The 16,525-nt window shown below is 46.2% G+C and overlaps 1 protein-coding gene and 1 pseudogene across 1 annotated transcript in view; one reads left to right on the plus strand and one right to left on the minus strand.

Annotated features, from left to right (window-relative positions):
- The window catches only part of DOCK1 (dedicator of cytokinesis 1), a 380,982-nt gene that overhangs the window by 258,103 nt on the left and 106,354 nt on the right, over positions 1-16,525 (minus strand). Inside the window, 2 exon segments of the mRNA XM_025047519.1 lie at positions 11,553-11,659; positions 14,791-14,861. Of these exon segments, the coding sequence (XP_024903287.1) occupies positions 11,553-11,659; positions 14,791-14,861 (178 nt within the window).
- On the plus strand, positions 15,574-15,693 carry LOC112480525 (annotated as a pseudogene).

Below are 16,525 nucleotides of genomic sequence, written 5' to 3' on the forward strand. Positions count from 1 at the left end.
CCAAACAGAAAACCACAGGAGTAAATGATGTTGCAAAGCCCAGGTCCTGTCCTCATGGAAATCTTAAGTATTGTGGTTAATGCCAGGCAGAGCCTATGTAACGATTTTAAATGGCTTCATTTAAAGGCTCATTACCATAAATGGAATTCATCTTAAATAGGCCACTGAGTATTATAAATAAGCATTTAAAGATTTTTTTCTTGTGGTTTTTATTTTCCTCTTGACTACTTCCTCTTTTACCAATCACCGGCCACAGGAGTCCAGACAGCACGGCTGAATGGTGGCTTTATCTCAGCAGACCCTCTCACAGTGGGCTAAGAGGCTCAATCTGGAGCTCAGTTGCCCTTGCTCTCAGAAACCCTGAGCTTGGGGGCTGTGTGTGTGTGTGTGTGTGTCCATGTGTGTGCAGCGTGCACGGTCACGATGGAGTGTGTGTGCGCGTGTGTGCTGAGTGCACGGTCATGGTGGAGTGTGTGCGTGTGCATGCGTGTGTGTGCAGCGTGCACGGTCACGATGGTGTGTGTGTGTGTGTGTGTGCCACGTGCACGGTCACAATGGAGTGTGTGTGTGCGTGTGTGCCGCGTGCACGGTCACGGTGGAGTGTGTGTGTGCGTGTGTGTGCCGCATGCACAGTCACGGTGGAGTGTGTGTGTGCATGTGTGTGCGTGTGTGTGCCGCGTGCACGGTCACAGTGGAGTGTGTGCGTGTGTGTGCATTTGTGTGCGTGTGTGTGCAGCATGCACAGTCACGATGGAGTGTGTGTGCATGTGCTGCGTGCACGGTCACGGGGGAGTGTGTGTGTGTGCAGCGTGCACGGTCACGATGGAGTGTGTGTGCATATGCTGCGTGCACGGTCACGGGGGAGTGTGTGCATGTGCTGCGTGCACGGTCACGAGGGAGTGTGTGTGTGTGTGTGCTGCGTGCACGGTCACAGTGGAGTGTGTGTGTGCGCGCGTGTGTGCCGCGTGCACGGTCACGGTGGAGGAGCTCGCTGTCCCCGGCGGGATGGCCGCTGCACGCTGACGTTGTCCACACTCATTGTTCGTCTGGAACGCGCAGCGCCCTGCTCAGTGGTGAGGACGGCCGTGGAGTCCGGAGCAGCCTGCCCGTCCCTGGGAAACAAGAGGACGACAGCACGCTAACGAGGTCTCTCCCACCTTCCTGTTGACCCAGTTTCGCCGGACGGTGTCCGAGCTGATCCGGATGGTGGTGTGCAAGAGCGCATGCATGCACGTGTGTGTGAGGGAGCCAGTATCCCTTTGGGCTCCTCTGCGATGAAGGAGCATTGCATCGACTAACAGCATCTGTGGGGACAGCCACTCCACCGCCCTCCAGCAAGCGGGACTAATGTAAGCTGCCCAAACCCTCTGGCTCCAAGGCTGTCTCTGTCTGCATTTCGTCCACTTCGGTTTTTAAATAATACTAAAGTCCCTCAAACTTCATCAGAGGTCAAGATAAAAAATCCAGGGCTTAGAAGAACGTACACCGCACGCACACTCAACAGACATACACACTCGCACACACCACATACACTCAAATGTCACACACACAGGCCCGTCACACACGCACGCGCATGCGTGCGTGCACACATCTGCACCAAACTACTTTAAAGCATGAGAGGCTGTCCCTGGCGGGCGAGGAGGAAGAGACTCCTGTCATATGATGACGCCCCAACTCCATGTCCTGAATGCCCTTCCCGTCCCTCCCCATGAACAGAATGTCATTTCTCTATGACAAGATGTATCAACAATCCCTTTAGGCACAAAACAGATGGCCTGGGAAGCTGACAATCGAAAACAAAAACAAAAATGAACCTTGTATAGAATAAACTGCCCACAGACAACCATCTGGAAAACAGCTGCAACAAACACTTGGTCAGAAGTCCAGGAACCGGGGTCGCTCTGGGAGAACTGGGGACAGGGCTTTGACCGCATGAGGGTCCGGTGTGCCCACACGCAGAAGGACGTGATCGAGTCCAGCCCGCTCTTGCACTGCTCCGGACCTTGGGCAAGCTACTCAGACTCTCCAAGCAAGAGCTCTCGTGTCCCTCATCTGCAAAGTGAGGGGGCTGCTGTCCACCTCTCAGGGGCACAGTGAGAAGGAAGTGGCATAAGACGTGTATTTGGCAAAGAGCGAGCATCCAATAAATGGTGACTTTCATTAACGATCTTAGAAGTATTATTATACAAAGTCGGCCTTTCTAACTAAGTGCACAAAGAAAGCTGATGCCTTACAGCTATGTCATCCACCGTGGTGGCCAGCGGGCACTTGAAACACAGCAAGCACCACTGAGGAATGAAATGTTGAATTTTACTTAATTTTAGGTAACTTAACTTAAATGGTAAGAATGATACTTAATTCAGTTATTGGAAACAACTGTTTTGAACACCTTGGGTATGTAAATTTACCTTTCAATGGTGAATAATTTTATTAAATGTTTACTGAATACAGATCAAGTCTCTATGATAAAAAAATTAGCATCCAGATTGAGATGTGCTGTATATGTAAAACACTGAATTTCAGAGAGATTCAGTGTGAAAAAAAGAATATGAAATACGTCATTAGGGATTTTTAGATTGAAGTCAACCTTGAAATGGTATTTTAGATAAAATATTATTAAAATTAATTTCACCAGTTTTATAATTTTTTAAAAACGCGGACACTAGAACATTTTAAACTGCATTATGTGGGTCGCGTTCTACTTCTGTTGGAAAGCACGGTCACAGAGTAGACTAGAAGCAGATGTTAAAATCCCGTGGGCAAGCTCTCATTTTAATGAACTGGAGGTGGCCACCGGAAGCAGAATCAAGGCCACGACTATGTCCTATCGGACCTCCCATCCCATGTATGTGGCTTCAGGACTCACCGTTGCCCACTAGCTCCGAGTGGAGGCATAAACACGACCTACAAGGAAGCCAGAACTAGCTAGAACATTTGTCCTGGCTGTCCCTGATATGTACAAAGAGGAAGGCAGTCGGCCCCACTAGGCAGCCAGGAAGGGCAGGTAGCCAGGCGAGCCCACACTCCACGCAAAACCAACCGTGGGGATTAGAGGTCTTACAGCACAGCAGCCACCCTCCTCCTACCCACCCAGTGTGATCCACTGTGATTACAAACAGCACTAAATCGACATCTGTTCGTCCTCAGCTGTGCGAGCTGAAGCCATGATGATTAATGCCCTGGTAATGGGCACGAAGTAAAAAATATTAATCTTTATAAAAGGTATTCAACAGGCATCATCAGCTTATAAATGTCCAAGCACAATATCCATCTATAACCCCATTACATAGCTCTCCAGTAAAGCAAGATGCAAATACGAGAATGAATTCATTCATATAAAATATTCATTTTATGAACACTGAGTAACGTGCTGCTTAATTTTTAGTTTGGTCACATTAAACAAATGATCCATAAAGTGCATTTAATAACCTTGAGTCTGTTATACAGAACTGAGGTCCAGAGCAATACTTTTAATGAGAATCAAACAGTAAAAGCCATATAAGAGTGGGGGCGGGGGGAGGATGCACTTGCTGTTTATCTTTTACAGAAAATCATCTTATTTCTCAACCATCTAAGAAACACGTGCCCACATGACTCGATCTGTTCAAGTGACTTTTTCCCTCCACACAAATCTTCAAGCAACAGAAATGCAGAAAATGGAGCCAGCAACAGAAGGATCGTAGCAGTCGTGATCCTCGCACAGATGTGGGAACAGCAGCCAGAGCGAAGGGACACGCAGGGACTGTACCACGAAGCAACTGATGCCTGACCCCGAGGCCAGAGCACCTCAGGGCAACTGGCCCACGCATGTGCACGTGGGCATAAACACGGATGATTCCAGCACCTTTATATGTCCAATGCAAATGAAATTTTTCCAAGAATCATCTTAACGTAACAAGTTGCCATCGTTGGCAGTATCAGGAGAATAAATTCACGTGGAGTAACCCTCGGTGTACTGTTTTTCCTTTCTGAACTCGTTTCTTTGTCTGTGAAATAAAGTAAATACATCTGCCCTGCCCATTCCTATCGACCGGCAGCATCTTTGTGAGTGTCCTGCTCAGGAGATATTAGGCGCCACTAGACTGAGTGCTTTATTATCTTTACTTTATTATCCTGATCAGCGATAATAAAGTAATCTGCATTTCAGCTTTGAGGTACCCAGTGTCCTGGCATTTTAATTGAGAGGGTGACAAAGCAGTTAGAAGCACCTTGAGAATTGGAAGGAGTAACATGGCAGGATGGGGAAAAGGAACTGGGCAGCGATACATCCTCCAGATGAAGCCACTGGGCCTAGTAGCAAGTGTGTCACCTTTTGGAAGAAGAGAGAAGAGCAATAGCTATTTTATATTCTTTAGTTTGCAGAACTATAAAAGTGGGGGTTAAACATCCTTTAGTATCGTAATCATAAATAGTGTGTCAGAAGAAAAAGATAAAAAAAGAACCAAGGGAGAAAAATCACAAATGAGTTCCATATACATAAGTAAATGAAAAAATTAGAAAGACTCAAGTGAAATGCAGGGAAAGATTGAGAAGGAAGTACTGGGAAGGCCAGGGACCTATCCTCCAGGCGGGTTCACGTGCATCAAGGAGGTGGCTTGGTAAGTTCAGAAAGAATTCTACAGGTCTGTCCGTCTTTGGGCAGAATCTTACCACGTGGACAAAGAGAAAACGGGAAAATAAACAAGGCTGAGAAGTGACATGCACTTCTTTAAACCAGGAAAGTAAAGGTCATCAAGAACATGACTCTTAGTCAGTGTGGTCTGGCACACACTTCTCTCCTGGCTGCCCCAACAATGAAATGTGTACGATTAAAACAATGTCAAGAACATACGGTCCGGCATGCTCCGACTCGGGGGAAGGTCGGTGCCCTCGGGAAGTGGTCAATGCAGCAGAGCGAGAACTGGATCTTGAAGGAGAACCTGACCTAAAGCTTTCCCCAATGCCCCAGGCAAGTTGCTGACAGGCGGCAGATCATGCAGGTGCACGGCTAAGCTCGTGAGGCCTGGAAGGGATCATGAACTGGGGAGCCACAGGGGCTTGCTATCCTGGTGCCGCATCAGCCCGACCAGATGCAACACGACGTCTTCTAAGACGGCTCTCCTTACTGCCAGCATCGAGCAACAGGGACAGGAGCCCACTCAGACGTGGCTGCAGAATGGAGCCAGCAGATGACGATAAAGTTTAGACCAAGTACATCCTGAGGAACTGTTCGCACCAATTTGATTATGGACAAGAGCGTCCCAGGAGAAGAGAGAAGCCATGAAAATTCCATGAGCATATGAACACAAAACTGTATGCTTTATTTATGTTCATTTTACTCATGCGTTATTCATTCATATATTTGTATTTTATCTTGCTCCATATGGTATGTGAAGCGAATTCAGTTTTCAGAATGCACTGCTCATATGATGGGTGCGAAACAGCTTACAAGGGGGTGATGGATCTGTTACAAGACAACACGTTAATCAGCACCGCGCCGTGGACAGCTCCCGCCAGAAATGGTGCTTGCGGACCAGAACTCGATACTTACTTAGCTCCTGGGCCTTTTTCTGTAAATTAAGAGAATTGCACTTTCCCCGTTATACATTTTTTTTTAAGTTGATGGCTCTGAAGCCTCTCAGAACAATTAAACTTGCTAACCAACAGTCCTGAGCACATGGTAGCTGCTCAGCAAACGATGATGGAATTGAAATGGATCATTAAGAAACTGAAATGGAGTTCACCTTCCTAAACTCCATAAAACATTTCTAAACGTCTGCATTGTAACAAATGGTCTTTTCAAACACACATATAATGAAAGATACAGAGTGATATATAGGATGAGTGATGAAAAATGTACAGTACTTTCCAGATAAAGACTAAAATGTTCTCAAGGCAGGAAAAAATGGAAGAGGAGAAAAGGATGTTCGCAGTCCGCCGCTATTTGAAACAATCCGTCTTTGGGGTTCACAGCTGGTAAGGTTCCTTAGCAGTCATCAGCACGACCATCTATCGAAAGTATTTCAGAGTGATATACGAGCGGTACCTTAAGTGACTATGGCACACGATGGTCCCAACCCGTTTTTTTTTCTCTACGACATCCATCAAATTAACGAAACTACTGCGGAGTAGCTACAGGATTAAGATTCCTTTCAATCACGAGAAATACCTCTCCACTTTCCACAGTGGAGAAGCTGAAGAGATTTTATTTTGATGTGTTTATGGATCAAAGCATTAAGATCTACTTGATTATAGGTCTGTATCAAACCCACGGCTTTTCTTTCTACACTTTAAAGCACAAGAATTTGATTAATAGGGTAATTTTTAGAGATATAAATTTTCTATCTTGGGTATAATTACAATGAAAATAGCCTAGAAATCGGACTTCGATATTTCCTAATAGCCAGTCCCAACAGGTAACCGGGCCTTTGCCCCTGATTTCAAAGGGCTGCTGTAACTAATGTCTCCACCAGTCACCATTAGAAAGGAAAGCTTCACTCTGCTCCGTAACCGTTCACCTTGAAAATAAGAATGAGAAAAATAATTTAAGCTCTCTCAACCAACATTTTTCAGAAGGCCTGTACTGTTCGAAAAAGGAATACAAATGAAGTTTGATGAGGCCGAGGAGCACTGTGTAAAAGGAGCTTGTGTGGGCCGCAGGGGTGGCCGGGGAACGAGGGGTGGCGCATGTCCTTTTCCTACTCGCTGCTGGACTCCCACAATCCGAGGGGGAAAAAATACATAAAACAAACAAAGAGGTGCCAACGAATAGCGAGCCTACAGCAAAGGGATCGACCCAGAGTACTAAACAACAGTCGAAGCCATAAATGCGCCGTCTTCCACTAAATCTTCAGATCTTTACTCTTCACAGTTGACACTATGCTTCCCACACAAACATCAGGCACAACGAGTACTAGGTAGAAAGCGCCACAGAAAATCTGTCCACTGCTTTGGTCACTTTCCACATGGGGATATTGAAGGAGTAGACCTTGAAAGGCAAAGAAATGATCCCACATTGACGGGGATGACCCTTCCAATGGCCTCGGGTTGGCACCGCAACGGGAAAGGCCTGCGTGGTTACAGGTAGGTGTTCCACGGGGTCCTTCGCCTGGACGCGAAGGCTTCCTGCCAGTGGGGCCACAGCTCCCGACTAACCTCAAAGATGAGGCTCCCCCGATTGACTCCATTCATTTCAATTTCTACATTAACGGAAAACATTTTGTGGGCATAAATCCTAAACCTTGGTGTCCTAGTGTTTAATTTAATTATATTGAAACTCTTCATTGCTATAATAGGATTTAGGCTTTAATTTGTACAGCTTTTGTCAGATATCTGGGCAACATAATGATCACGTGGGAATAAAGCTACAATGCACAAATTATGAAGCTCTGACCTTTCTGTCACTTTGTGCTTGCTTCCACAAGCTGCTCGCTCCACATCACAGGTTACATGCAACAGTCGTCTTTTTGTGAATCACATAATCTACTTAACCAGCTTTCAAGCAGTCAAGTCGCATCTCGAGACCACGCTTGGGAGCCCTCAGTGCCCATTCGCTGGCTCTCGTGCACGGCATGCTAACAAGTCGCAGGCCCCTCACCTCGGCTCTAGAGCAGAAGCAGGGACTTCAAGGTGCATCCCAGACACCAGCATGGGAACTGCCCCTCTGTGCACACGCTCCCATCTGAAACAATGCTGTGATGGCTGGGATTTGGTTCAAAATCTCTGTGGGAGGAGCATACCGATAAAATCGAGACCGACCTTGACCTGAAATCCCTGAAGCCCAGTGTGACTTCTCAAAGCAGCAACAAGAAATGAGAAGTGGGAGGAGACAGCTCGGTGAAAAACTCCCTTTTCCTTTGGATGAGCGTGGAGGCCGTGGAGACCAAGCAGGAGTTGCGAGGTCCTGACACTTTTCAATTAGCAGGAGCATCACAACTGGTACACCTTTGAACAGACAGTGGCAATGGTGGTGGCCATGGCGTCTACAGAGATGGGGGCCAGACAAACACAACCTTATTTGCCAAAACACACATCTGTTGTAGCCCAACGAACTCGGCTGGATGCATGATCAAGTCCCATGTCCTTTAGAAGGACAGAAGAGGAACAAAAGGGGAAAGGAGGATGGAACCGGGACCCGAACCTGGCAGAGGAAGCTCTTCGGCAGATGAGCAATTCCAGATGCAACACTCGCTGCCAGCCTCGCAGCACAGACCGGCTTTCCATTCCCACTGAAATGAGACTGAAACTATGAGAGGCAGGAGCAAAGATACTGGGGACAGATGCAAAGGAATGTTCTAGAGTAAAGCAAAGCGAGTCTCTTCCATGAGTGAGGTGACATACACGCTGATGAGCAAACCCCTGCCCTGGGGATGCACAGGGCTGGCCTTTGATCGCTATCCACAAGAGCACTGACTATGGGCTGGCACGTTCAGTGGCTTGTGCAGCGAAACCCAGTTATAGCGAATTCTAAAAATCTGGACACACGAAGAGTGAACTTGGTTCCAATGGGAACAGGAAACAGGCCATAGACAGCTACATCTTTTACAAATTTACAAGAAATGGAACAAAGCAAGAAAATTGTCGCCATCGTATCTCATCAGAAAATGGTTTGGCTTTAAATATTTATCCTGAACGTGTCGAATAATATTTTGCAAAAGTAATGACATCTTTATATGAACGGACCAACCAGAAGTTTTCCACTGATCAGTCTTCCCTGACCAGTAAGTAAGATGGCTGTTGGCTGCTTTAAAGAGACAGGGAGCCTGCAGATGAGAAAACTCAAGGCCATCTTTGCAATCCTTACCCAGAGAGATTCTGAAGACCCACAGCCTGTAAGTGAAGCCATTCTCCCACTGAGCAACGTGTCCCGGAACACTTCCGGGCAGCCAGTGAGAAGGTGGACGCACACTGGGCTCTCGGTTATGGCTCAGACAACTTCAACTGATTGGGCAATTCTGGAGCTGCTTGTAAGACATGGAGCTTCAGGCTAATTTCGGCTCATTCGGCCCATGATCATTTGAGATTCATGTATGTTATACAATCTCATTTATTATGTTGGCCACAACTTGCTATTAAGATACAACATATTCCAAAATATTATGTATCCTAACAAATCCATATTATGCAAAGCTATTGCTTAATAAAAAGCTATAAATGCTTAATGAAAGCTATAAATATTTTCTTTGCATGCTACATACTTCCAAAATAGGATTTGAAGCAATCCGTGATAAAAAGACATAAAACAAGAATGGAAACAGAAACGGGCCACGGGAAAGAGGAAAAGAAACACAATCACCAAACACCTAGACTGACATAATTACCGAAAACATAATAAGCTCCCCTCAAAGTTTCCTACTAGCTAAAGAAACACAGTTAGGTTTCAATAGAAGGAAATATTTCCTTGCAATACATCCTTAAAAGAACTTCCATTTAAAATATTTTTAAATGAAGTTTATATGTCTTAGGTTCTTATTCAAAGAGAGCTAAATAATACGTGGAACGAAGTTTTGCAATAGAAATTTAAAATACACGTAAATATGTCTTCAAGAAAGTCTTCCCTGTATCAATAGTCATTAAGAGTTGAGTATAATAAGTCTATGGCCAATTGTTATTTACTGACAATTGTGAACTCAGTGGAGGTAGAGATGGTGATGGTGATGGTGATGATGGTGATGATGGTGGTGAGGGTGGTGGTGGTGGTGATGGTGGTGATGATGGTGGTGATGGTGGTGGTGGTGGTGGTGAAGGTAATAATGGTGGTGATGATGGTGGTGATGGTAATAATGGTAATAATGGTGGTGGTGATGGTGGTGATGATGGTGGTGATAATGATGCTGATGGTGATGATGGTGGTGATGGTGGTGATGGTAGTGATGGTGGTGATGGTAGTGATGGTGGTGATGGTGGTGATGCTGATGCTGATGGTGGTGATGATGGTGATGATGATGGTGATGATGCTGATGGTGGTGATGATGATGCTGATGGTGGTGATGGTGATGGTGATGGTGATGGTGATGATGGTGATGGTGATGGTGGTGATGATGATGGTGGTGGTGATGGTGGTGATGATGGTGATGGTGATGGTGATGGTGGTGGTGGAGGTGGTGGGTGGGTGTGGGTGTGTGTGTGTGTGTGTGTGTCCATGTCAGGGTTGCATGGCTGGAAGAAGGAATATCAGTAACCTACCTAGTAAGACCCAGATATAAAACTTTCAGGAGATTTTACTTGACCTGGTATAAAGTTTGGTCCATGTGGAAGGAAACAATGAAGCAGGGGCCCCACCCATCACCTCCTTCATTATGCCTTCCTTGAGCCACATCGTGACCCCAAGCTTTAGTAGACACCTAGAGAACAAGCAATTCAAGATTGAGTCTTCCAATGAGAGCCTGCAATACGGACACTTGGGATTAATGGTTTCAAGAAGATGCGTGTGCTTTGAGTCCCAAACAGTGGTGACAGAATTGGCTTCTTTTACGTAAGTGGGAAGTGAATGGATGGCCCAGAGAGAGGTCTGCGTGGAGGGGCTGCGGAGAGCAACCCTTTTCTCGGTGTGATGTTTTTTTTCTCCAGAGGAACACCCAGATAACGTCTTACCGTTTTCTCTTAACATGAGCCTGAGCTATAGACTCCAGTGCATTGTATAAAGTTAAGTCAAGAAATAAGATTAAAACGAATAGGCAAACACAGGGTTCCGCAGCCCAGAAGGTACAAAGGACTAAGCCAGACACAGGCTGAGTTCCCAGTCTAGCCGGTGACAGCAGGACATCCCGGGCACGGGCTGCTCCAGCCCTGACACGGCACGATGCATGGGGACGAAGGGCAGTGAGGGGGATAGCCAGACGTCTGGACACGAACGGCTTAGAATAAACCCATGCTCCTCAGTCAGGACGGCACTCAACAGTTCTCACATTTGCCTCCAGTAAATGAGGCAGGTTATGAAACTATGCCAAGGTTTCAAGCTTTCAATAAAACTGCTTGACAAGTGTAAAATATTAATCCAATCTGCCCAAAAAGAAAGGAAATGATTAATAAAAAGTGTGGAGATAATGCGAGGAAATATAAGGTGTTTTTCGGGGTAAATGAGTTGAGAAATCATTACAATTCTTATTACTTTGAGCCGGGTTGAAGAAATCCTGTCAAAGAATGCAAAATTCAGGTGAAAGCAGAAGCATTACATCTAAACTTAACGAAAACTTGAAATCTTTCTTCGCAATCATCTCAACAGAAGCAAGTGGTTACCTCCCTAGGACAGAGGACCGCGCACTGTGAAGAGGACAATGCGCGCTGATTGGCTGAGGGCCGCGCATTGTGAAGGACAATGTGCGCTGATTGGCTGAGGGCTCTGGGGTACATCGAAGATGCACGCCAGGAGCTTCTGCCTTCACTCTGCGATGATCTATGCCCATGCTGCATAACTGTTACCGTCTCTCGTAAGGGCTAAATCTTCCCACGTTGTAATGCAGCGTTTTTAATTGGTTGCGACCTCCACTTCTTTTGGCAAGGAGGAGAGAAGGGGCAAGGTCTACAGACAATGAATAATGTGACAATTTAATGATTCCCGGGGTCCCACTCACCATGCTGTGTGAAGAGGTCACTGTGAATGATTTCGATCAAGCAATACAGCTTCTGAATGGTCAGCAAACCCGTGGGGACATTTAGGATGAAATCGGTAAACATCTTGCTATGAGGAAAAACACAATGGAAAGCATTTAGGGATATACAGCAAAACGGTCCACAGTGTTACCAGACAGTATGGAGTCGCAAGGTCATTAAGTGTCATCGAGTGCCACCAAAAGATCAGGTAATACCCATTCTACAACATAAGCCAAAATCTTATCCGAAAAACAATACTTTAAAATGCTATTTTTTACTTCATGGCCATTAAAATGGCCATAAAGTAAAACGCAGACAATATCAAATGTTAGTTGTGACGTAAAGAAGTGGAACTCCGATACCAGGCCAGTGGGAACGTAAGATGGGGTAGCCACTTTGGAACACTGGCATTTCCTCAAAATGTAATACAGCTGCCATATGACCTGGCATTTCCACTCCCAGGTAAGTACTTGAGAGAAACGAAAGCATGTGTCCACACAAAACCGTATTTAGGACACTAAAGAAGCGGGACCATCCCAGATGTCCATCAGCTGCTGGGTGGGTAAAGGAAAGGCAGCATATCCATGCAACCCACCTATGGAAGGGATCACACTCTCACCCACACTATGACAGAGACGCACCTTGAGAACACTGCACGAAGTGAGAGAGTCACAACAGGCCACGTGGCTATGATGCCATTTATGTGAAATGCCAAAAAAGGCAAACACACAGATCCGGAACATAGATCAGTGGCTGCCTAGGGCTGGGGTGGGAACGGGGGATGAGGGTGAATGCCCACAACGTATCACACTGGGGCGATAAAACTGAAACTTGATTATGGTGATGGTCTCGAGACTCCATAAAAATATTGAAAACTATTTCATGGAACATTCTAAAACTGGTGCACTTTATAGTGCATAAATTATATCTCCAGGGAGATTTTTTTAAAATTTATTTTTACAAATGGCCAATAACCTTATAAAGGAGTATTAGAACAAGGGGTCTTGCTGGTAAACAAAGACATGTAAATTAAAATGACAAGACCCACTCATATTGGGGAGGTTCTATAAAATAGTAATTCCAAGTATTGACAAAATTTGGGAAGATGGAAACCAATAAACACTGGTAGAAGGCTGATCCGACCCTTTGAGGGGCAACTGGATGGTAGCTATAAAAACGTTTTAAGAAAATGCAAGACCTAGTAATTCCACTTATGTTTATACTAATTACATTACTAAGAGCAGAGAGTACAATTAAGTTACGAACATTTTATTCTAGCACGTTTTATAATAACAAACAACAAGACACGACCCGCCAGGACAGCACAGTGGCCTGTTCTTTGCAATCGCAAAGCCTGAGCTGTCGGTGAAGCCCTGCCACTCACCAACTCAGCCATCGAGGACAATTCACTTAACACAAAAGTGGGCCAGGACTAGATCCTAGGTCATGCCACTGCTGTGAAGATTAATCGAATGACACATTGAAAGCACTTCGTGTGAGGCCTGTTTTGCGTGGAGAAAGCACATACTTGATGTCCATATCTATTGTTGCTACTTAAATAAATGAAGGGCCAGTGTAGGCTGGGACACTGTGGAAGCTATTAAACACCTGACGGAGAAGACTCCTTCATGGTGTGGGAAAACGAGACGGCTAAGGGGCAGGCGCTGACCGGGAAATAGCGAATGTGACGCTGAACTTTTGAGGGGCGTGTGCGTGTGTGTGTGTGTGTGTGTGTACACGAAAGACAACTAGGATGACCCAGTAAAATGTTAAGTAATTCTCCTGCGATCTCTTCTGTTTCATCAAACGTAAATCGATTTTCTAAGCAGGAAAAATACAAACATAATTTTCAATGTCTTCTTTTTTCATCAGTAGCCGAGGTGTCCAGGAGGACACCACAGCTAAGGAGTCAGGTGGCTTAGAGCAGCCCAGGCCGGCCCGTGGGAAGGGGGTCTGCTCTGTCACTGCACAGGATGGCGCCCCCGCAACGGGCGAGGGGCTGAGCCCTGCGCACAGCGAGGACAGGCTTTGCGTGTGGCCGTGACCCCTACGTCCCTGACTTCCTATTTCGCGTGTCCTGAACTGCACGGGTGGCACAGGGTGGGCTCAGGAGATGCGGGCAGGAGCCCGAGACGCCGCGCCTCCTCACAGTGCCGAGGGCAGCAGGCGCCGCTGTTCTGGGCGCTGTGGGGAGCAACGCGGCAGGGTAGGCAGAGGGGGACTGCGGGGGCAGAACCGCTGCCGGGCGGACGGCCTGTGTGTTCCCCCTCTTCTCCCTCGGGGCCTGCGAGCTCTGACCGGTGCTGGCAGCTCCCAGCTGCAGAAAACACACGTGTCCATGTGGGACGCTAAATCCCAGGGCACAAGCAGCCTGCGGTGGGCATGAAGCACGGGAAGGACAAGCAGTTTACACCGCTTAACAGCCCGGGGAGACAGGTGGCCCTTCACTGATATTTAGGTGGGCTTTTTGGGCTGGTAAAAACAGTGCCATCAGCGGCTCGTAATTTATTACGTCAAATGTTAAATCAAAAACGAAAACAAAAAGCAGACACGGACCGCGCTGGCGACGTCTGGGGTTGCGAGGCCTGCGCATCCACCTGCTCATGACAGCTCTTTTCAGAAGCAGTGACAGCCACACACGAAACAACGGAAATGGGCTTGGACGGCGAGGGCGGGAGCGTGGGAGGTACAAGGAAGGGTTCCGTCCCCAGCCTGGCTCCTGGGTCTGAACCCCCAACGGCCAGCTTCCCAAAGGGCTGTTTTGTTTTCAATATTAAATGTGGGCTTTGACTCTTCTCGGAGGCTCACAGCCCCCTTCTCCCAGGAGCCCCCAAACCGCAGCTGTGGGTGTTGGGGGAAAGAGGAAGTGAGATGGGAATCTTAAAACTCCTGGGCCGGATTTGTAGGTGCTAAAAACAAAACCGAACCCCAACATCCACATCGTGATATTCGAGCCCCGAGGAATGCAAGATGCCAAGTTTGTACCGCACGCCCACTGGGCTATCAAGCATGTTCCAGAGAAAATACCGTCACTGTGGGGTGGTGTCCGTTCCACATAAAGTCATAGTTAGCGGTGTCACGGGCACCACTGTGATCACGGAGGCCTGAGGCCCAACCTCTGACCACACGGGCAGAACCCCGAGCACCCCATAAACCGAACGCGCTGAGCGGGAGGCCGCGGAGGGACTGGAAGCCCGCGGGCCCCGGGCCCATCCTTACCTGAGCTCTTTGGGATCAAACACCAATTTCACATCGTTGACGATCGTCGGCAGGTATTTCAGAGCTGCCCCCTGCAAAGCAAGACCAAGAAGGATGCTGAGCCAAAGGCAGTTTAGAGAACATTCATATGAATCCAGAATTACCGTGAAGGGCCGCCGACGTACCAAGCAGAGAGATCACTTTGTAGATGGGAGGCTGATGGCTAAACACGATGAAAATAGAGCCCCCCCAAACCCTATGATCCACAAACAATGATGATTTGTTATATGATAATCCTGACCCATAATAACGGTAAAATTAACAGAAGCAACGCTGTTTGCCTGCTGACCAAATGCCCGTACTGCGATAATCTTTTACGTGATGGCCTCCTTAACCTTAACGAAGCTGCAGCTGATGACGACTTGCGCCCTCAGGAGAATCCTCTACCAAAGGACTGCAGCTCTAATAGTCCACAACATTCAACAACTTATCTTTGCTCCATTCCAAAACTATTTTCCTGTATATCTGTACATCCCTTAATTAAGAATCATTTTTTTCTTTAGTAATTTTATCTCTTATATTGATACTATGTATGTTCTAGAAAACCCAAACTCTAAAAAAATAGACGCATGGTGATAACAATAGATCCTAATAGATGCTATGCGTTATGCTACTATGCTGGTATATTTTATCTCTAATTGCAACAGACCCACAGGGAGTTAGCTGTGTTGGAAGGCAAGGAAGGTGACAATGAAAATGTCAATTACTTTCCCTGATCACACAGCTAGCACTAAACTGAGCTAGAACTAGAATTCAGTTCTCCCTGAACGAGCCCGATCCAGTCTGAGCTCGGAAGCTAAGCAGGGTCGGGCCTGGTTAGTACTTGGATGGGAGACCACCTAGGAAGACTAGGTGCTGTAGGTGTAAAAAAATAAAAAATAAAGGGTTGTAAGCTGACAAGGTCCTTGCAATCTGTGAGGTCAACCAAGGGTTGCCTCGCCTAAAAATAATAATAATAATATTAATAATAATAATAATAATAATTCAGTTCTGTGGGAAGCTAAGGTATAGCTATACCCCGCTGGGAACAGTTTTAAGTGTTCTGACACCACTGCCCACACCCCCACCTGACTCTTAAGTGACTCCTTACACCAGGCTGAACTCCTCCTCCCTGAAAGAAAGGGAGGAAAGTAACATTCAAGCATTAAAGCTCAAAACCAAATTGAAAAGAAAATAGGACATCAATGGGAACACTGGAGATTCTGACACCTGCTATGTAAACAATTGTCAACACTGTTTTCCAAAAGCGAGTGGGCAGACGATACCCGGAATGCACATGGCCAGTTAACTGATTTGTAACAGAAAGCACAGGCTCCTCCTCTTCCTCCAACTAATGAAATCCATTCCATCCCTCACACTAAATGTGAAAGTTAACTTGAAATGAATCATAGATCTTAAATGTGAAACTTAAAACTATAAACTTGTAGAAGATACTTGTGGCTTTGGGCTAAGCAAAGAATTCTTAGATATGGCACCAAACATATAATCTGCAAAAGGAAAAATTGATAAATTGTACTTTATCGAAACAAAGAACTTCTGCTGAGACAAAAGGAAATAGTTGCAAATCATATATCTGATAAAGACCTGTATCCAGCAGATACCGAGTACTCTTAAAAACTCCATCATAAGAAAACAACCTTTCCCCCAAAATAGGCCAAAGATTTGAAAAGATACTTTTCCAAAGAAGATACATGGA

The sequence above is a fragment of the Pteropus alecto genome, unplaced genomic scaffold (assembly GCF_000325575.1).
Source record: "Pteropus alecto unplaced genomic scaffold, ASM32557v1 scaffold74, whole genome shotgun sequence".
NCBI lineage: Eukaryota > Metazoa > Chordata > Mammalia > Chiroptera > Pteropodidae > Pteropus > Pteropus alecto.